A 22246-nucleotide genomic window follows, 5' to 3' on the forward strand; every position below is an offset into this window, starting at 1 on the left:
AATCCAAAAGAAAAGCTCTTCATATCTCATTAACCCACAATTACTTAAACATATATTTAATGTCAGAAACCAACACAACTGGTATTGGACCAAAATATTATATTTTAAAAAAAGTATTATTAGTAGTATTACTGTTTTATTATTATTTAAATGTGATTTAATTAAATTTGTGTTGCATTGATATTAGCGTTTTTGGTAATATTTCCAAATATTTTTCCATATAAAAATATTTTTTATTTGAGGAACTGACAATATTTTCGTTCACCAAAAATATTTACAATCAAAAATGTAAGCAAATATTTTATTATTATTATTATTAGTAGTAGTAGTAGTAGTAGTAGTAGTGTAATAATCCGCAATTTTAGGATTTCCTTTAATAATTTTAATGGTAGTATTAGTCATAGTAGCATTTCTATTATTACTATTAGTAAAGTAGTTTTGTCATCAGCATTATTGATTTTATTATGAATTGTTTTGATATTTTCATAATTTTTGTAGTATCATAAGTGTGAAAGTATTTCCAGTATAATTTTATAGTTTTTGAACATAAAATAAATTATCTTTTTATTATTACAAGTTATTATCCATTGTTTGTTTTTTTTTGTTTGTTTTTTTTTTGTTTTTTTTGGGGGGGGGGGGGTTGAAGTTTTGATACTTTAAGTAACTCTAAAAGGTTTTGGGGGAAAAAGGACTTTTTTATTATTGCTGCTATATCACAAAAAAGTTTAGAAATCTACGTTTGTTTCTTGTCTGTTGTGATTATTTTTCTTATATGACTAAATTTAGAAATGATTAACGTCTCAACGGGGAAAACTGTGATTATTACATCGAGGATTGTTGTTCATTTTTCTAAAGTTAGGTGACATTTTCTGAGTTTTTATCATTTGATCCCGGATCCTCCTCCCGCCTTGTGTTCCCTGGCAGCTGCCTGGCGTGTTCAGAACTGCGCCGAAGTTTTGAACTTGAGACGTTTGTCTTCTTCTCCATCAGAAAGCCGTCAGATGTGTCATATTCGCTCAGCCGCTGCATGTCAATGAGCAGAAACCTGCAGCTGGAGGTGGAGCAAACTCTTTTCAGATGTGACGCTTCAAAAGCATCTTCGTGCAGCTTTGTGTCCCCCCCCCCCCCCCCCCCCCCCCCCCCCCCGCCCTCTAGAGGCTCGATCCTGACATCAGAACTTCTGCTCTCGTTCTGGACTTTAGATGAAGTTTACTGTTAAATCATGGTTCAGTTCCTGTTTTTCCCCAGCATTCCAGTTTTTGTCTAAAATGACATCACCATTTTTCTCAGTTTCCGAAAAAACAAAAACAAATTTTGCTCTGAAAAAGCTAAAATCCACCTTTTTACTAAAATCCACGTTTTCCAACTTTAGAAAGGTTTTTTTGTTAAAGGAGGCGACAGGATTTATTTTTTTTCTTCTTACTCGTTCGGCGTCATTAATCTTGGAGACGAGGATTAACATCAGCCAGATTCCCTGATATATTTGGAGTGAAAATGTCTCCATTTCCTGTTAGAGAGAAAAATAGGTCGGAGCTCGGATGCGGTGCTTCATCTGTAAACACACAATCGAGCATTTCTGTGTTGGGGGGGGTGAAAAAAAGAAATGATCAGCCCATGCAGATTTCTCGGCGGGATACCCGAGCGTCCCTCTGAAAGCTGTCATTTATTTTCATTGCTTTGCTGCCGTAATGGACTTCGCTTGAACGACATCTTTGTATTTAACCTTGAGGATGAAGCATCTGAGTGCATTTGCACATTTATGTGACTCCAAATACACACAGAGACACACACTTTACTATCATAATGATCATCTCGAGTACTGCCCCCCCCCCCTCTCCCTCTAATACAACATTTTGCTTTAGTGCTCTTTTCTAAAGAGCTGCAGTGGAAATCCTCTCCAGCATTTTAATTTGGGTGACTCATTAATGCTCAATTGGCCTTTAGGTTGTTTTTTTTATCATATAGCTACGATAAAAATGGATGTTGCATGTCAAACCTGATGCAGATTCCCAGAGTTTCAGTCCAGGAGCAAGCAGAGTTCGGCCCAGTTGGAGCCTGGATCCCATACAGGGAGCCCACAGTCCCGTTTGTCATTACTTCCAGTGACTCTAGAAGTACAACTAAATGATGGCTGGAGGTCAGTCATGAGCTTTTACTCTCCTCCAGACATCCGTCCATCGTCTTAAGCTCATCCGAGTTCGGGTCTCGGGTAAGGTGACCAAAAGTAGAATGGGAGGCAGATCCTTTAGTTATCAGGCTCCTCTCCTGTGGAACCAACTCCCACACTGCAAAAACGGATCTAAAAATAAGTAAAATGTTCTTAAAATTTGTGTTTTTGTCCTTGATTTGAGCAGGTAAATAATATTATCTGCCAATGGAATGAGTATTTTGACCCCTAAAATAAGATAATTAGACATCATGCAGTTGAAATAAGATGATGGAGATTAAATGTTCCTGTTTTAAGTGCAAAAGTCTCATTCCATTGACAGACCATCTTATTTACCTGCTCAAATCAAGAACAGATACACTCATTTTAAGAAAATATTACTTATTTTTAGTTCCATTTTTGCAGTGCAGTTTTGGTCCGTGAGGCCGACACCCCGTCTACTTTTAAGACTAATCTAAAAACTTTCCTTTGTGACAAAGCTTCTAGTCAGAGTGGCTCATGTTACCCTGAGCTACCTCTATAGTTATGCTGCTATAGGCTTAGGCTGCTGGAGGACATCAGGGTCTATTTCTCTCACTCTGCTGAGTTCTCCTACTGCTCTCCAATCTGCATTGTTTGTTATTTCAGCTTTTAACTTTTCTAACATAGAAAGTACTCCTGGGTCAATGTGAGCTTCTGTGCTTTCTGTGTCTCTGCTCTGTCTTCTCTAACATAGAAAGTACTCCTGGGTCAATGTGAGCTTCTGTGCTTTCTGTGTCTCTGCTCTGTCTTCTCTAAGCCCCAGTGGGTGGAGGCAGATGAGCGTTCACACTGAGCCTGGTTCTTGTTCTGCTGGAGGTTCTCCTCCCTGTTAAAGGGGAGTTTTCCTCTCCACTGTCGCTTCATGCATGCTCAGTATGAGGGATTGCTGCAAAGCCATCAACAATGCAGACGACTGTCCACTGTGGCTCTACGCTCTTTCAGGAGGAGTGAATGCTGCTTGGAGAGACTTGATGCAACCTGCTGGGTTTCCTTAGAGAGGAAACTTTCTCACCAACCTGGAGGATCTGATGGAGTCTGACTTTGGAAAGAGACCTGAGATGACATGTGCTGTGAATTGGTGCTATATAAATATCTGTTTCAGACATTTCTGGGGACATTTCAGGCTGGCTATGTTTGAAAATCAGAAATGAAGTGGTTGCCATTTTAAAATTCCCTAAATTAGTGATATCATTTTAAATTGAAATTAACATTAGAAACCTTGTGCCTAAAATGCAGGCTGGAGACGATGGAACTAAATTGGGGATATTTTCACCGCCAAAGAGAACAAAATATTGCATGTAGCTGTACTGTGGACAGCTACATTAGCTACGCAGTGAAAGCTGTGTGGAGATAATGTTGTCCCCCCTGCCTCCAGTAGCTGCTATAGCATCCTAAACCAGATCACTTTCAGCCTGATGTGTGTGGTCTTCACCGTGCTCTGCTTTGTGTGTTTGAATTCTTACCAGTAAGTCAGATTAGAGACACCAACCGTCTGCTTATACCCCTCAGAACAGCAAATATTAATCATCTTTCTCATTTTGACATACATTCCACTGAAACGTGTCCTCTGGATTTGACCGTCCCTCAGGGAGCAGTGGGCTGCCAAGGGTTAGAGTCTTGCTCAAGGACCCAGAGTGGCAGTCTGTGGGATTAGAACCAGGGAGCTTAGAGCCTTCCAAGGATGGAGGCGCCCTGCTCTAACCACCAAGCCGCCACTGCCCTAGTGTCTTTATTTATGGTACGGCTAAAATAATATGAAGGTGAATTCTGTTTGCCTCCGCTAACGTGTCGATGCAACTAAACGGTGCTCTGGTCTTAAAATGACGTGTATCAGAAATAATTACAACATTAATTATTAATACAACATTGTGTAATTACACGACAACCCCCCCAGCAAGATTGTTGGTGTGTTCAGCTGCAGAGTACAAGTTTGTCCCTGAGATCGTCTATTAAAATGAAACTGTTAAATTTGATGAATTGGTTCATCTCTGCTTAATAATAATAATATAATAATGAATATAATCAGAAACGGGTGTATTGTGAGTTGAAACAATATGTGAATGTGTGAAATGATGGAAACTATAATTATAAGACTGTTACCACTATTTTAGTAACATAAATCAGAAGTTCTGTAATTTTAGCTCAGTTGTGCTCAAAATAACAGTTTACATATTTAAGTATGTGCTCCTTATCTCACAGTCAAATATGAGGCTTTTAATCTACTTGAACCAGTAAATATGTTATTATCACAGATCAGAGCATTAACAGACTTGTCCTCCTCCACTTGAGGCAGAAAAATAACTTCAGATCCAAATCAAACACATCTTTAAGACTAAGATAAAAGACGTTTTAATTATATTTTCTTTTTCAGGGTGGGCTGATGGCTAGCACTGCCGCCTCAGTCCTTGACTCCCCACCCCCACCCCCCCGCCCGCCCCAGGTGTAAACAGTCAGCAGTAACAAATGTTTACCTTAAATACTAAATAATTCAGAAATTATATAAATTCATTACACGTAGTTAAATCTTTCAAGCCTTTGTTTCTTCTTATTCTGATGATTATGGCTCACAGAGGATGATTGCACAAAATGTATAATAATGTATTAAGAAAAGGATAAATATTGGAATCCAGGTATATTCACAGAAAGTTGAGTGGAAGGAAAAAGTGTGATAGGTCAACAGAGCCCTCTACTAGGGCATCTCAGAACCCTTGATGCCTTTTTCTGCAGACAAGCTGTGGGGAGATTCTGAATTAGTTTTCTAGCAGGACTTGGTACCGGCCCACTCTGCCAAAGGTACCAGAAGCTGCTTCAGTGACCGTGGTGGTTCTGTGCCTGATCGGCCAACAGACTGGCCCGACCAGAACCCCCGTAGAGAATCCATGGAATATTTATCAAGAGGAAGATGAGAGACACCAGAACCAATGATGCAGATGACCTGAAGCAACCTGGGCTTCCTGAACATCTCAGCAGAACCGCAGGCAGATCGCCTTCATGCTGCATCGATGCAGCTTATATAAAATCACATTTCTGTCCAGGATATCTTTATTTTTAATTGAACGTATGTAATATTTGCATTTTCTGACACTTAATTTTAAATTTTCTATAATAATCTGTCTCTCTGAGCCACGATAATCAAAAATTACAAGAAACAAAAACTTGAAATAATCCCCTCTGTGTGATAAATCTATGCAATATGCGAGTTCCTGAACTTTTTCCTGATATTTAAATTCTTCTAGAGATACCTGTATATTATCTGACTGGCCGGCGCTGGCTCGGTACCAGCTGTACTGCTGCCGACGGTCCAACCCCCAGCCACCCAGCCGCCGGCGGAGGAAGAGCGAGCCAGCTGTCACGGTCAGGGCTGGCTGAGAGTTACAAAGGCCAGCTGTAGTGTGGGGACTGTTCCCTCTCATTTCCACTTCATTTGTCGGCTCCCACTCCATCCATCCACACCTTCCTCTGCCAGTGGACCGACACCGAGCCCGGCCGACTGTTTGCTGTCTCCTTCTCTCATATATTCTGGCTTTCTTTGCACTTAGCTACACGTACACATGTACAGTGGAAGGACAGGATGGACAGATTTATAAATAAAACATTTGTATTGAGCTCCTTTTACTGTCGTGGCCCTAAATGAAAACAGAGTCGCTAAAAGTCCAACTGTGTTTAGTTTAGCCACAATAAAAAGCCAGATGTTCTGTTTCAATGGGATTTTATTATGTGACAAAAAAAAAGTAAAATAGCAGAACAAAAATGAAACGTAGTTATCTGAACATTTTTATATATAAACATCTGAAAAGTGTGGCGTGCATTTTCTCTTCAGCCTCCGAGGTTTGTTAAAGAACATTAGAGAACCAAGAAACCCAGCAGACGGGTCAGGGAGGGGGTTCTGGTCCAGTTTAAACCATGGTCAGGTTCTACAGAACCTCCCAGAGCTCTGATCATTTGGACCTGGAGAGAGGATGGACCTCCTGCAGACCTACCAGGACATGGACGTCCACCGAAACATATTCATGGCTCAGAGTGGCCTAGTCAAAGTCCAGACCTGATTCTACCTAAGAATCAATAGAAATTATTGTCCACAGACAGAATTTGGGAAAACATAAACCCTGACAGTTTCAGTTTTTAGTTGTTTTTGTTTTAAATCGGTTAAATATTTAAATAATTTATCACTTTCCTTCCTCTTCTTCTTCACCCATGCGCTGCTTCTTTTTGATCCATTACATAAGATCTCAATAACATAAATAAAATGTGTAAAAACTCGACCTTTGCAAGGCGCGGCTTAACGGCCTAATGCTCTAATTTCAAATCCTCAAAGATCGTCGTCGCTTTTCGGGATTTTACACGTTAACAGCCACGTTATTGTTTCTTTCTATAGCTTCATGTAGTCGTAGTGAAAAGCAGTTTAAGGTTTGTCAAAGCAGAGCTGGAGTCGTGCAGGAACTGACCAGAACTAAGAGAAACCCAATCCTTTGCAGATTTGACCCACTGTGGTGCAGAGCGAGGCCCAAACACAGCGGTCTCCCTCGGTTTCCTCTCCCCTCCCTCCTCTTCTTGGTATGAATCTGCCGTATCTCATTCCCCAGCGCTAATTCCAATTTAATTGCCAGTAGCCTGAAGCCTCCTCAATAGGAGTAACAAATGGTTTGATTCTGTAGACTTCATCAGACTGCATTTTAAATGCGACACAGTAACCCGGTGCGAATGCCAATGAAGCCTGGCGAGTAGCTCCTCTGTTTACTAATTATCCTTTTTCTTACTCCGAGCCGCGCAGCACAAGTTGTCTGATTAAATCGGATTTGTGGGGATTGGAGGGAGGGGGGGGGGGTGGGATGGTGGGAGCTCCTGCGGTGGTGTTGGTGGAGGTTACGGTCGGGGGGCCAGCTGGATTAGATGACAAGCGTGGTCCATCTTTGTAGGTTCATGGGGGGGGGGGGGGGGGGCGGCCGGCGGCGCGACTGTAAATCAGGAAAAAGGGATTTGCCTCTCTTCTTCCCGCTGACGTTAACTCTCAGCTAGAGCTGTACAGTCGCTGAGGAGGAAAACAAATTCACAGGTAGCGTCTGAAAGCCTCGGGAACGGCGTGTGATTGGAGCAGAAACCCTGCCTGGTCCGTTTCACTTTAAAAGCTGCTGTGCACCGTAGCTTAAAAGCTCCTCTGAAAAAGTATGTGCCCCCCTGACAGATGCACGATTAAGACGAAAATAACCTGGGTTTATGCAAATGGCAGTTTTTTTAAATAAACGTTAAATGATTATTCCTTCCCTTGTTAAATTCTGAATTAAATCTGACTGGCCACGTCTTTGAGGAAGCTGTGTTTGATTTCACAAAGCCTGAATATTAACCGCCCTGTAGCGTTACAGCAGAACCTGTCTGACAACAGGAAGTAGGCTGAAAGGACTCAAGAGGCGACACGAAATGCTCTGATCTAAAGAAATCCATCAGTCTGGGAATGGTTACAGAGCCGTTTCTAAGTCTTTGGGACACTGTAGAACCGCAGTCAGAACCGTTATCCACAAATGGAGAAAACATGGAGCAGTGGAGATCCTACCCATGTGGCCGACCCACCAAAGTAGCTCCAAGAAGGCATCGGCGACTCATCCAGGAACATCTGGAGGCCAAATGGAGCGTTTTATGGATCCTGTTAAATTGGCATAAAAGTAGCAAAGCATTTCAGAATAATATAATTCTGAAGGACGAGCACGGCAGTGGTAGTGTGGTGATGCGGGACTGCTTCGCTGCTCTGCGACCCGGACGACTCTGCAGTCGACTGGACCGTGGATCCGGTTCTCTAGCAGAAAAGAACGGGTCGAAATGATATCAAACACTGAGACCACAAATTGATTCTTCTTTTAAATATTGCTTCTTGTATTTGCTTTTATTTATTTTTTTAATCCGATATATTTAAGTGTGACTAAAGCGTAAGAAATCTGTAAGTGGGTTGAAAATTTTTCCCCAGCATCGTTTTACCATTTTATCCGCTGGACAGAAGGAAACTCATTTCAGCGTAAATATTCATATCTAAATATGAACAAATGTATATACTGTCTCCAAAAACCATTTTAACGTCTATTGATCCACACAGGAAGGTCCACGTTGTATTTTTAGCTCATTGGCTAAAATATTAAAAACAATACTATGGTTTTAAATGCATTCTGTAATGATTTCTTCCCATCAACACATTTTCTGTCCTTTGTAACCTTGTGTAGACCCCACACGGACGCCGCAGCCTGCATAATGATGTGCAAATAGTCATAAAGAGCAGGAAGAGCCACTTTACAGTAGGCAGGGAATATGGGGCAGCGGCAGCGGCGGCGTGCAGATGAGGGAATCTGCACGGCTATAAAGACCTCGCCCTGTCAAGCTAAATGGCCGGTTGAGCTGCCATATGGTTGCGCTGACATTATCTCTGGGTAATTAATATGGCATCTCGCCTGGCATCTGGTGGCATTAATCTAGCCGGGAGCCGTTCATCTTACAATGTCAGCGCCGCTGCGGGCCCGACGTGAATTATCACTGCCCGGCGAAACGAGGAGGAGGAAAAAATAACATCAACAAAGAGGGAGACCAACAAAAAAAAAAGGATGGCGGATTTTCTTCTTCCCCTCCGATTTGTTTTAGTTCTGTCTGAAATGGGCGGCCGGATATTTTTGTTTTGATCTGAGCCCTTCTAGTTTTTCCACGTCGGTATTTAAAGCGTCGTATGTCATATTGTTTTGCTTGGAGGTTTTTTCACCATAAACAGAAAACAGACGTTCAGATCAGCTTCACAATAACTGAACGCTGCTTTGTGACGGTGCTGGTACCGATCGGAACATGATCTGAATACCTTCACAAAATATTAAAACTAAATCACATAATATCATCTAGTAGCTTTTATGAAAGACAAAAACAACTATTATTCCTGCTGCTGCTGCTAAAATAATACAGAATTGGTTCTAAGACGCTTAAATATGCTTTAATATTAATATTTTAGTGCAATCTTTCTTTTTTTTTCTTTTCTGTCAGTTAAATTCATCATTCAATTTGTTATATTTCATTTTAAATTTGATCTTAATGTTTAATATTCTGTGCTTTTTATATTGGTTTCAGAACTATTTTTAGATTACATAATTGATTAAATCTAACAGTTTTATGTATTTATTTGTGATAGTTGCACTTTTAAAGGCTTTTAGAACTACATTTCTCCACTTTCAGATTTTACCCGACATTGTATTCTAGTTGCCTAATATTTATTTTTTATTTTTTAGATTTAATTAGTTTAGTATTATTTGGTGTGATGTTTGATGAAGGTTTTACCTTCTGTAAAACCTGTCTGTTTTAATCTGCACCAAAAGTGCTCCATAAATAAAATCCCGTTGGTCGATTAATGACGTTATTTACAGAATTTACTATTAGTGTTTTTCTGTGATTTTAAATGCCTTTAGTGTAGAACTTTATATAGCAAACAGATTTTAGCGTGCTATCTGCTCAGGTAGCTCGCCTGTATTCAGCTGCCTATCAAAGATGCTCTATGACGTTTTAAAAAGGCGTTACCGTCATAAGCGTGAAGTTTCCACACCACAAATGTCTAAGATTACATTTTCTGTTTGGATTGAAAATATTTCTAAAAAAAAAAAGGGGGAAATTTGGGTTTTTGTAAGCAAGGGGAAAGTGTACACTGCAAAAATGGATCTAAAACTAAGTAAAATGTTCTTAAAATTTGTGTTTTTGTCCTAGATTTGAGTAGGTAAATAAGATTATCTGCCAATGGAATGAGGATTTTGACCCCTAAAATAAGATAATTAGATATACTGTACTTGAAATAAGATGATGGAGATGAATTGTTCCTATTTTAAGTGCAAAAATCTTATTCTATTGGCAGATTATCTTATTTACCTGCTCAAATCAAGGAAAAATACACTAATTTTAAGAACATTTAAATTATTTTTAGTTCCGTTTTTGCAGTGTAGGAACATACTTTTGAGCCAGCTTCCTGGCAGTGCACAGCAACAAGTGGGGGAGGGGCGTATCTGTTCCAGACTGAACAGTCCAGTAACTCTGGATTATTATTATTATTATTGTTGTTGTTGTTACAGTGCAGTTGTGTTGCAAATAAGAAAGCTTTTTGCCAGGAGCTCAGCATCCTTCAGCAGCAACAGTTTAAAGGCTTTTCATTCATGCTCCACTCCGGGTTGCAGTAAATCAGTTCCCGCCTGGAAGTTCAGATTCCCCGGATGCAGATCTCTCTCCGGTTGGTACCAAAGCCGCGTTTTCATTTCTCCCTCCTCCACGCCGATCAATAAGTAGCTCTGTGGAGGTGTTCTAGATGAATTAGGAGAAACACAAACGCTCCAACTTATTTTCTTTCTCCTACCATTCACACAAACTTACACCGAGGGGGAAAACAGCCAGACTCCTGGGTTTTCACGTTTCTGGTGTTGCAGGTTTTAAAGTGTTGTTTAGAAACGAAGACTGATGGAGCACAGCTGGAAACTCAGAAATGATTAACTTCCACATAATACATATGATTTTCCATAACCGTGTGTCCTAAGGCCCAATTTGCTGAGCAGACGGATGCATGTTTTGAAAACGGAATACTTTGGTCTTGTTTAAAAACGTCTTTAATGCTGTCACGTTCCACACCAAAATCCTCAAATTGCCCGCTGTTCCAGGGTAAATTTATGGAAATTGAATGCAAAAGAGACTTCACGGCCTGCGAAAATCTTCAAAGTTATCCTGACTTGATCCGTGCTTTGAACCGGGGATGTTTTATTGCCAAACTGTTACCAATAAAGGCTCGCATGTGACAAACAGGAAGTCATTTGCGGAGCCTGTGCAGCAGCATGATGTAATTCAGATGCAACACATGCTTTGCGGGCCACTTTTCCACTTTCTGGATCAGTTTTTGCCAGTTTTCGTTTATCTGTTTGGAACATTCAGTGGCTGTATGGAGGCTTTTCTTTCAGTATTTATATAGCGGTCTGAAACACTGATGCCTTACGGAGGTTTTTAAGAGTTTGGTGTAAAGTGAAAAACTTTTTTTTTGTTTTTTGTTTGGCTATAGGCCCACTGACAAACGGATGTACAGCAGCCTCCACATTTATCGCTAAAGGTTGGAGGAAATAATTTCATCCTTTTATGGCGAAGGAAAGATATTGCAGTGAAAAATTTAGAAAAGGCCAACATTTTAATTTGAATAAATTTATCCGGCCAGGAGAAAAAGCCGTAGGGAATAATCAGCATTCCGACACAGTCTGGAAATTGATGTCAGAAGCCTCCAGGTATGGAAAGAGAGAGCATTTTGTCCAGGTGTTGGCGTTCTAGCCCGGCGCCATAAAGGCTCCATGTCCTTCTGCGTGGAGTTTGAATGTTCTCCCTATGCAGATGTGGGATCTCTACAGGTACTCCCGCTTCCTCCCACAGTCCAGAAATATGCACATTAGCTTAATTGGTCTCTCTAAATTGACCGAAGCAGTGAGTGTGACGCGTGTCTCTGTGATGGTGTGATGGACCTACAACATGTCCAGGGTGCGTCCCGTCTCTCATCCGGTGCAGATGGGCACCGCTTGCTTCCTCCTTCACTGGGAGAACTTACAGAAAACAGATCCGACTATTTTCTTCCCTCCTCGTGTCGCTCTCCTTCTTTGTGTCTTTCCTTCATTTTTAATTGATATCTATATTTGTTCCCTTTTTTGTTTCTGCCTCGTCTCCCTTTCATCCTTTGTTGTGTTCCTACTCCCGTCGCTTCCCTCCGCCTTCAAATCTGGATCATTTAATCCTTTTTACAAAAGCCTGAATGTTCTGTTTTTAAGCAAAATATTTTTTTTACATCACATCTCTCACTGTTTTTGACTGAACTTACTCCAAGGGTTGTGATTCCATATTTCTAACCCAAAGCTTATATGTCAGACCTCTGCAAAAGAAGGACCGGTATCTTTCCCGGAGTAAAAGCAGGAAAGCAGGGATATTTTCTTCAACGTAAACCTGACAAGATGGACATGTCTTAATATTTTATCTGAGACCTTCTCCTGTCGACGCTACAGTGAATTTACTGAAGGCGTTTATATAACGACGGCACGCGTTGCGCAGTCGACGCCCCGTGGAGGCACTGGTTGAGGCGACCTTTTCAGAAAAGCTGCGACCTGATGTGCTATGAAGCCTCGTCGACGATTAGAGTAACAACAAACACTTGACGGGAGCTGCAGAGCGGCAGGAACTTCACCTTTTCTCGTTTCTCACACCTCGAAGCGCCGACACGGGGGAGGAGGGTTATTGTGACTGGTGCTTGTGGCGGTTATACAGTGGCAGAAAATGAGCCGGGGGGGGGGGGGGGGTGAAGGTTGTTGTGACTAAAGGCAGAGGACGTAGATTCCCAGGGTGGTGGGAAGTGAGGCTGAAAAGCACGGGTGAAAACAGGCAGGAAGAAAAGAATTACTGACGTTTGTGTTTATTGAAAGTTTCATTATTCTTCTCGGTTGTTCTGGTCATTCCAGACCAGGAAGGACGTCCCATCTGATTCCCCTCCCTAATCCCCCGATGCCCTGAAACTTTTGCACGTTTTTTCAAGTCAAAAACCCCACAGACTTAAAAAAATATATATATTTACATCATATGTGACACACCAACACAAAGAAGCTCCTGTTTTTTTTAAGTAGAAGCACGATGGTGCATGAATAGTTTTCCCAGACAAAAATCTAAAAAGTTTGGCAGGAATTTGTATTTACTCCGATACCCATAAATTAAATCCAGTGCAACCTACAGCTTTCAGAACTCGCCTAGTTAGTAGGTTGAGTCCACGTGTGAGTAGCTTCGTCTCAGTATAAATACAGCTGCGCTTTGGCGCCGTCAGATGTTTGATCGAGAACATCGGCGTGGGAAGATAGATGGAGCTAACAGTCCTGGAAGAGAATGAGTTAGAGGCTGAAAAAGACTTAAAGCCGGCGCTATAATAAAAAGGTTGAGATCAAAACATATAAACAAATGGCCTAGTCAAAGTCTAGATCTAAGTCCTAAACGATGTCCTCAGTTACTCACCATTCAATCGAGCTATATTGTAAAGAATGTGGGGAAAATGTTTGTGTGTTGAGATCAGGGGAGATATACTGGGATTATAAAGTGCATTAAATGTTCTTGTAGACAGCTCAGGGGTCCTATCAGGTAGTGACACAGTGTACCGTAATGCTCCGAATATCCATTGAGTTCCATCACTTTTTCAGAAAATGTAAGAATTTTAAGTGCGCCTTATAGTCGAAATACGGTACTCCGAAATACAGCCAAGCAGTTTTCCGTCCACACAAATACGCCCTAATCTTTGTTGGTCTGTCATAGAGAATCCCAATAAAATACTATGAATTTTGTGGTTGTATTGTGACAATCTGAATAAGTTCCAGCAGTGTGAATAGTTTTGCACGATGTCTGATCATCTATAGGGGGAATAAGTTAACTTAAGACTCAGAGTTTCAGTCATTTCTGCTCATATTTCTTGCAGTGGTGTGTTCTCCGCTGCTGGGCTTATTTATTCCTCTTTCCTGAGATAAAATGTGAGAAATTCAACAACACAGCAAAACGTTTCATCTCTCCAAGCGTCGATGTCTATTTTGATCCTGCCTGTTGTTTTGCATTTCTGGGATGACTTAAAAGTAAGAACTTTTATTTTTTTTTCACGGAGCTTCTTATATCCAGGTCTGCACTGAGGCCTCCAGTTAAAGAGATTAATTGTTGTTGTTGTTTCCCTCCTGTTAGCAGGTGAGGTTTGAACACTCATGCGCAACACGAATTACGTTTAGATGAGCTGAAGGCTCTGGGGTCGGAGTTTATGAACGGCACTTGAAGGCGGCTCTGGGACCGCCACCAAATGAATGTAGGCGTGCGAGGATACAGATGCCAACATTTAGTCGCTATGCTGCCCTCCGCATAGATAAACTATACCTTAGCATAGATTGCTATTGACAGGAGCAAGCAGTAACAGAGGTTGAGGTCTGCTGGTAATGGCCTGTGATTGAACACCTTGTGCGGAGGTCCCGCTGCTTGCTGCCTCATTAAATCTGGCAGGTCCTCGGTTCGGCACGCTGCATTGCAGGACACCGTCAGGACACATTAAAGTGTCTCGGCTGCAGCACTCCCTGAAACACGTGCGCTCCAGATGGATTTCAGGGGTCTTAATGTCTGAACGGTGTTTGTTATTATTGCACTTAATTATAACTTTTAGACCACAGCTGGTGTCAGATTTAGAGGTTTTGACGCTTTCTTATTAACCAGATCAGTCCAGATATTGGCTGCGTTTTGGATGAGTGCACCATTGTGCATCTAAGTGATGTTATCACGTTGGGCTGATTACCAATATAAAAGTGTAAGGTTTTAAAACCTGTGGCTGCACACTGCTGGTAGGCTGGCTTAACAAAAGCATGTACTCTTTTTCTTGCTTTAAAGGAGGAGAAAACCTGCTGTTTGGAAATAGCACCGTTAATTAGCAGACGACAACCGGCCGGTTTTTGGAGCAGAGCAACAATTAATCGGCTAATATCAGTTATTTTTTTATGTAGAGTGAAAAAAAGTTTATTTTCAAAATGGATAAAAAAGTAGTTAATACAGTTTAAAACCCAAAGAGAGCAGAGTTTCCTCTGGCTGTGTGTGGAACAGAGTAACACTGAACCCCTCTTCCCCATCTGTTGCTGCACACTGCCAGTCAGCTGGCTAAAAGACCAAAAAAAGGTTTTGTTGTAGAAACTAAAGGAGTGCCTATCAAGCTCATAAAGATATTTTTAAACTGCATGTTATTTAAGAGTGGTACGTCTTACAGCTGACTGCAGGCTGTCCCTGGGCACGTAGCTCTGCTAATTAACCAACTATTACACTCCCAGTGATGCTGTATGAGGTGCAGAATGACAGAAATGTGTGTTAGCTCCATTAGCAAAGCCACCACTATGTTTAGAGGTTGTTTATTTACATTTTTATCCTGTGGCATTTTGTGTCGTATTGAGAATAAAAACGAATAACTGGAATAATGTAATTTTAGCTGCAGTAAAAATACTTTTTGTTTTTGAAAAATAAAAGAAGCAATCACATTTGTCTGGATTTCAGAGTTAAAGTGGAATATTTGCAACGATTTACATTAATTCCTAAAACTAAAGTCCTCAAACAAAGTATAAAAAGCTACCTAGTGGTAATTAGAAGCACTGCGTTATTCTTTTTCCAATATTAATTTAGCTTTGGCATTGGGGGAGAATGTTATATTGATATTGTTGTAAATTTAAGTCCAAGTTGGCTTCATGGTTGGGAAATTCATACAAGTTACACCTTTATTTATTTTATTATCATTTACTTTATTTTTATTTTTACTGTTGGAATTCTACATTTTTAAGTTGAATAAGTGTTTACTGCAGTATTCTGAATATATTTCAGTGTGTATTTCCGCTCTCATGTGGACAAATACTAAATTCTGCTGATAGATCTGTCGCTGTCACGCCTTCAACATTAACAAAAAGTTAACTCATAATCAGGGCTGCTGACTTTTTCAAACAGTGCTGCCTTTTTTATTGTTTTTTCTTTGTAATTATCCTATTTGTGCACATGCATGGACTGCAGCGACGTCGTAAGCCCAACTTCTCATACGTAGAAGCAGGACTGCAGGTCCTGACGGGGCGGGGGGGCGGGGGGGTTGGATCAGGTATGGAGGGCGTTTACCGTGCTGCACATCAAACTCATGGAAAGTGCTCGGCTCAATGACCGGCCTCTAAGCCTCGGGCCATTTCTCTGCTCCTCGCCCATCCGGCCACTGTCACCTCCCTTCAGGGAGGATTCCTCTCCATTACCTGCCTCTGTCCATCCCCCACTTAAATAACAGCAGCCCTGCCACCTCAGAGCCATTACGATGCTGCCGCCGCTGGCTGGCACGGCCGCACACACAGACCGCAGCCGACCTCGCAGGCCTTTATAAATAGATGGCATGAGAAGTAAAGAAAGCGGCTGGTTAGAGGAGATAAATTATTCCCAAACAGCCAAACAGGACTGAGACTAAAAAAAAAAAAAAAACACCCACCGCCACCCCGGCTCCTCCCTTCAGGTGTCACTTTCGGCTGACTCAATTTTACACTGTAATGGACCTCCCGGTTCTACTGCTTTTCTCCCAGCCTCTCCTCCTTTTTATCTCTCGTCCACTCTCTTTATCTATCAGCTGCCGACTACACCTTAACCCACTTTCCTGAGACACGCAATTATTCCCCGCACCGACTGTATACTTTGTTCCACTTAATTTTTCTCTGAAGGTAATGGAAGTTAACACGGTGCTGCAGACTGCTCTCTTTGCAGGCAAGCAAAGTCCAAATGAATGCATGCAGCAAACGGGTGTCTGACACCATGCGATCGCCTGCAGTTTTGGTTTCTTTTCTTTATTTTTAAAGAGACAAACCTATTTGTAACAAATTGGTTCGAACATAACATCCGAATGTTCTTGACCTTATCTTTATTTAGCTACAAATGTGCTTCTGTTGCGTTTAAAACTATAACTTAATTTGGAGATTCCTTCACCTTTTTTATGTATTTTTTTGTTCTTTATTATAAGAGCTCTTAATGTGGAGAAAACTGTGTGCAGGAGGTGGTTTATCTCTTTACTCCATCAAGGGTTTTGATGGGATGTTTTTTGATGCTTTGGCTGTAAAATGGCCCAAATCATCACCCGTCCACCACCGTGCCTGAAAACTGGTATGCTGGTTGGTTTTATCCAAACATGGCGCCCTGCAGTATGGTCAAAACTTCTCTGCTTTGGTCTAATCTGTCCAAAGGGCATTGTGGAAGAAGTCTTATAGCTCATTCAGATGAAATCTCACAATACAAAAGTTATACTGCTGTTCTATGTATTGTTTTGGTAGCAGATTAGTTCTCATTTATCCCGTCCAAACAGGCGGGATAAATAATTCTGCAGGCAGAGATGTTTTCCACCTGTATATTATCACTCTTTCTGTACAGTAATGGACTTAAAATAGTTTGAAAGCAGTCATTTGACCCTTTCCAGATGGCTGAAGTCTTTCTGACTTGTGTCTGTATGCTCCAGAAATCTAATGCTTTCACGGGGAGCACACTGAATGGTACTTTTTTTTGTCAAAATACTATATGCATCCAAAATGAATGTATAAAAATTGTTGTTTTTTCGAACCGTACTCATTTCGGCTGTTTTGTTTCATCTACACACGTTTGTATATTTGACTCAGTTTTCACCACGACAAAATAGTTCATTTAAATATTGATCAGTAACAGGAATTATTTCCTTATTTGTCTCGTTGTTGTCCAACTGTTGGTGTTTCTCCTCCGGCTGGACTGTAATGTTTCTCTAACAGCAGTGACTTGGTGGCTGGCTCCTTTTAAATCGGATACATACTCGTGGACACGCAGTCCAGTCAACGTAACGCGTCTCGGCAGCCGCTGTAGCTGCCCTGACTTCAAAGTGGATCTTCTCTGTTGTCTGGTGCTTCCACTTTTTGTTTTCAAGCTTTGTTGTTCTTTTCTTTTTTTTTCTGTCAGGGCAGGTTTGTATCTGGGTTTCATATTTCCGCCCTGCTCAAACTCAAAGGTCAGAGGTGTGTTGACCTTTTACATTCCTGAAACCTTTTCTCCTCTAATTCCCCATATTTGGCCAAAGTCTTTGTGAGGCCAAGCCCACCCGCACCCCTCTCCAGCAGCTACTCCTCTCCCTCTTTCTCTGACTCTGCACCACTTACACAACCACAATAAACATCTTTTTCCTCGGTCACACATGTGACCATTTATGGTGTTTCTTTCTGAAATGAACTGAAACATCAGCATTTTTATGCATGTCTGTGCTAAAGCGCTCTATTAAAACTAAAAACTTAAATTCTTCTGAAGCTCTACAGTTATGTGAGAAGTCTCACTTAAAACTATGAAAAAAAGAAATTGCAATCAGACAATCAGATGTCAAAATTAAAAGCAGATAAATGTCCTGTGTTTCTGTCTCAATTATCTGCTTTTTAAACGTAATTTGAAAAGTTTTGACTCCTTGATGACAAACTAATTCACTTTCTAAAACACGATGAGTGTAAGTTTTATTTTTCTTCTTTGTTTGACACACAAAAATGACCAGAAACATTTTCACTTAACTCATTTAAACTCCATTTTGTCAGCAATAATGTTGGACAATCACTTTTTTAAGAACTTAGGAGAAAAATTATTGTATTTTTTTTCACGGGCCTAGGCTGCGGAGTCAGCGGCTAATAAATAAATAGAACCTGTCTGACAACATGGAGAAGGCTTCAAGCAACACATCATGGGGAAAACAATTCAAAGTCCTGTAAATGGCTGTGATGGTTGATACCAAAGAGCAGCACAGATTGAGATTTTTACATTTCACCTTATTTTTAGGGCTGAACTCAGCTTTCAGACATGACTGCTCAGTGATTTGTAGAAAACTTCCCACTTTGTTTTTCGCTAGTACAGCTAGAAGCAGACTTAGTCATAAGGGTAAGGTTTATTTTGATCACCTCATAGTAATGGATTTCCCTCTCTCTTGATCATCCTCTAATACAAGCTGAACTTGCTTTCTTCAGATGATTCCCTGAAGCTCCTCTGCACCTTTCCTCCCATCATCATCCTCCAGCAACATCTTCCCCGATCGTTCTTTAGCGTTGTTTAGCACTAGAGAGCCGCCACAACGGCGATTGATCTGGTGTGGAGGCAGTCGTGGGCCCGTCCTCTTCCTCCTCCTCCTCCTCCTCCTCCAGTGGTTATGAACATGAGGCGGGCTGCTCTTCATAGATTTTTAAATTAGTGTCAGCTTTGCCCCAAAGATGTGTTATTGACTGATGAAATAGAAACTGAGCTCCAAACACTCAGTCCTTCCCCAGAGTTTTCCCCAGCCTGGTAATTGAAAAAAGTGTGAAGAGAGTGTGTGTTCGGAGTGGAAGTGCAACCCTGCGGTGTGTGTTTGTGTTGCTTGCGACTGTGGGCTCTTTATCTCTGCTGGAGAAAAATGCAACACGCTCGCTGGAGTCGAGATTCGATTGAAGTATTGCATAGGAGATCTTTATCAGTCTGCACACCCACCCTGAAACATTAGAATTGTGTGCAACTTTAATCCTATAAATACAGTATGCGGCACGTAAGCCTGTGAGGGAACAGTTAGTAAAATATAACCTGTCAGATACTCCTGTGTTCTTGTGTATCCTGTTGCATTATTCACTGTGAGCATGATCAGGGTTGTGTGATTTTCTTTTTTTTTCTTTCATGACTGCTGTTTAAAATGTTAGCTCCTTCATTCAATATGTATCATAAATGTCTTATAGGGATGCCAAGCTGTGTTTTTTTTTTTTTATTTGTGGAGCTGTAGTACTTCATTACAACATGATATGTAGCATAAATAAACACCTGCTGATACTCCAGAATTCACACCTATAGGCTGTCTGATGTGAGGAAAAGCTTTATTTTTGCTGCTTTCAGCTGAAAACCTGCTGTAACGAACTACACGTCCTCTTACAGTTCCAGTTTAACAACTACGGGCTGAAACTGTAACCAAATCATAACTTTGTTTGTGCAAAAAAAATCTGACTTTTAGTCCAGAGAAGGCAGCTTATCCATGATAAGGTGTTAAATACTGTTGAGGTCAAAAGAAAATCCCTTTGTTTAAATATACAAATGATCTTTACCAGGTTCTGTCTCAAAATGTTTAAACCTAACCTCAAGTGAACAAAATATAACACAGATGGTTTCCCATTTCAATACAAAGCAATAACAAAGCTGAGATTAACAATTTTGCAAAAACATATTTCTCTTATATTACTATTGTAGTGAATTATTCATTTTAAGGTTGAAGGCCTAATTATAATCTTTGACATTTTAGGGTATGAGCTGTTTAACATTTACAACATCTGAAAAATGATGTTGCTTGCATTGTTTGTTTTTCAATGGGTTTGAGTACATGTTAGCATGCTAACGCTAACGCAGACATACTAGCGTGTTTACATGACTCTGGATATTTGTAATGAGTCTGACAATAACAAGAATTAGCTGTTGTTGTTAGCATTAGGATACTATGTGTTGCTGAAGTGCTGAAGTTTAACGCTACAGGTGTGACCTGTTGGCATAACTGTTAACATGATAATGTTAGCATCTGAGCTGTTTGTGTTAGCGTTAGCATGCTAATGTTAGCTTGAGGAAAAGTAGCTGCACCATACAGCCCATTGACTTTTAGTTCTTTTCCGGTTCACTCAACAGTTTGTAAACTGCTTTTACTGTCAGAAATATATTGTTGTGTTGGGGATAAAATGTATTTTTGGAATTTATTTACGCCATGAAGAAACTTGAGCAGTTCAAACAAAGTGCTCTTGGCCACATTTAAGGGATATTACAATCCTGACCTGTTGCATAGTGACGTTTTTCTCAGGTCTACCAAGACAAAGAACTTGTTGTAATTCTGACCACCTTTCCTTCACTTATCAATCTAATCTAGACACACGTTGGTAGACAGACATCTGGTGACAGGCCAATAAAAAATATATTGAAGTAATGTCACCCAGCTTCCATCTCTGATTAACCTGTGATCTCTCTTTTTTTTTTTTTATTTCCTTACAGGCTCGGACATGGCCATCTTTTGCCTTCTTTGTGGGAAGCGTTTCCAGACCCAGACAGCACTGCAGCAGCACATGGAAGTGCATGCTGGCGTTCGCAGCTACATTTGCAGCGAATGCAACCGGACTTTCCCCAGCCATACTGCACTCAAACGTCACCTCCGCTCACACACAGGTCAGTGGAAGCATTCAGTATCCGTCTTCAATGGAGATGAGATGATGGGGGGGAAACAAGCTGACATGGGCGCTCGATTCTTAATTCCAAGAACTACAGAGGGCTCCACATTTGCTAGAGTTAAGGAAGATGTTTTTTTACCCTTTGTCTGACATTCCTAAATTATAGAGTTAAGTTTATAATTTCTACAATAGGATAGTGAAGGAGGGACCTCAATATTGTTTCCATCCAGACACGCTGCAAGCCTCTCAGGTAGATGTGCAGTTCCCTCTGGGCAGTGATCGGAATAAAAGTTGTGGTTTTGAAACAAGTAAACAAAAATCTCCTACGTTAACTATCTTCACTCAACTTTGTTGTTTGTGGATCATGTGGTTCTGTTACCGTCTTCAAGTCACGACCTTCAGCTCGCACCGCAGCACTTCCAGACAAAGTGTGAAGCTGCCAGGATGAGATGCTCTAACTCTGAGACTTCACTATGCCACAAGAGATGCAATTTTCAGAAAATAATGCCTTTTACAAAGCAGAAAATCTAGCAAACAAGCCCTACAAAAAAATGCAGACTTCAATAAAATCAACATAACCTTCATCTTTTATCAATATAAATCGGATTTTTCCAGTTCAACTATTTAGAAACCGATGCATCAAGATTTTATCCAAATACTCCATCTGATCAGCCAACTGCAGCAAACAACATGGGGTTTGTTGATGCGATAAATGACCAAAACGTTTGAGGTTTTTTTTTTGTTTTTAACCTGCTTATAAGAGGTCAGAGCTTGTTGAAAGAAGATTTCCTGATCCATAGTTGGTTGATTCAAAAATTGAAAATTACACATTAAAAAATTCTATCGCCTTAAAATATTTAACGACAAAGATGCAATTGAGACGAAGTGTCTCTTATTAATAACATTGTAATTTAATTGATAATTGTTTTTCCGTTCCTGTTCAGTAGTCAACAGCAGTTCCTAGAGACGGCTGTTGACTATTTTTTGGAAACATGGAAAAATCTGTTATGTACTATTCATACCAGAAAACCAACTCATTTAAACTTTTCTGTGAATGTATCAAACTGATTGATATCATGCGTCTAAAATGCAGCGTCCTACAGTATACAACATGAAATAGAAATAGTGAGGATGGTCTTAGGCCCATGGTTATTTTGCCTCTACATAAATGTTCCATCAAGCTGCTGTCCAACAATTCTGATTTACAGTATCAAATATATGCTGTGAATGCTGTTATATACGTGGATTCGGAGATCAAAAACTTTCCACCATAATGAGCAATCTAAGGCAATGTTAAAGGTTTCTCACCACCACTAGCTGTGTTTATATG

The 22246-nt window shown here is 40.6% G+C and overlaps 1 protein-coding gene across 1 annotated transcript in view; it reads left to right on the forward strand.

Annotated features, from left to right (window-relative positions):
- zbtb16a (zinc finger and BTB domain containing 16a) overlaps positions 1 to 22246 on the forward strand; it is a gene marked incomplete in the record, with an annotated part of 327435 nt that overhangs the window by 290733 nt on the left and 14456 nt on the right. The window contains 1 exon segment of the mRNA XM_036142739.1: positions 20744 to 20914. Within this exon segment, the coding sequence (XP_035998632.1) occupies positions 20744 to 20914 (171 nt within the window).

The sequence above is a fragment of the Fundulus heteroclitus genome, chromosome 11 (assembly GCF_011125445.2).
Source record: "Fundulus heteroclitus isolate FHET01 chromosome 11, MU-UCD_Fhet_4.1, whole genome shotgun sequence".
NCBI lineage: Eukaryota > Metazoa > Chordata > Actinopteri > Cyprinodontiformes > Fundulidae > Fundulus > Fundulus heteroclitus.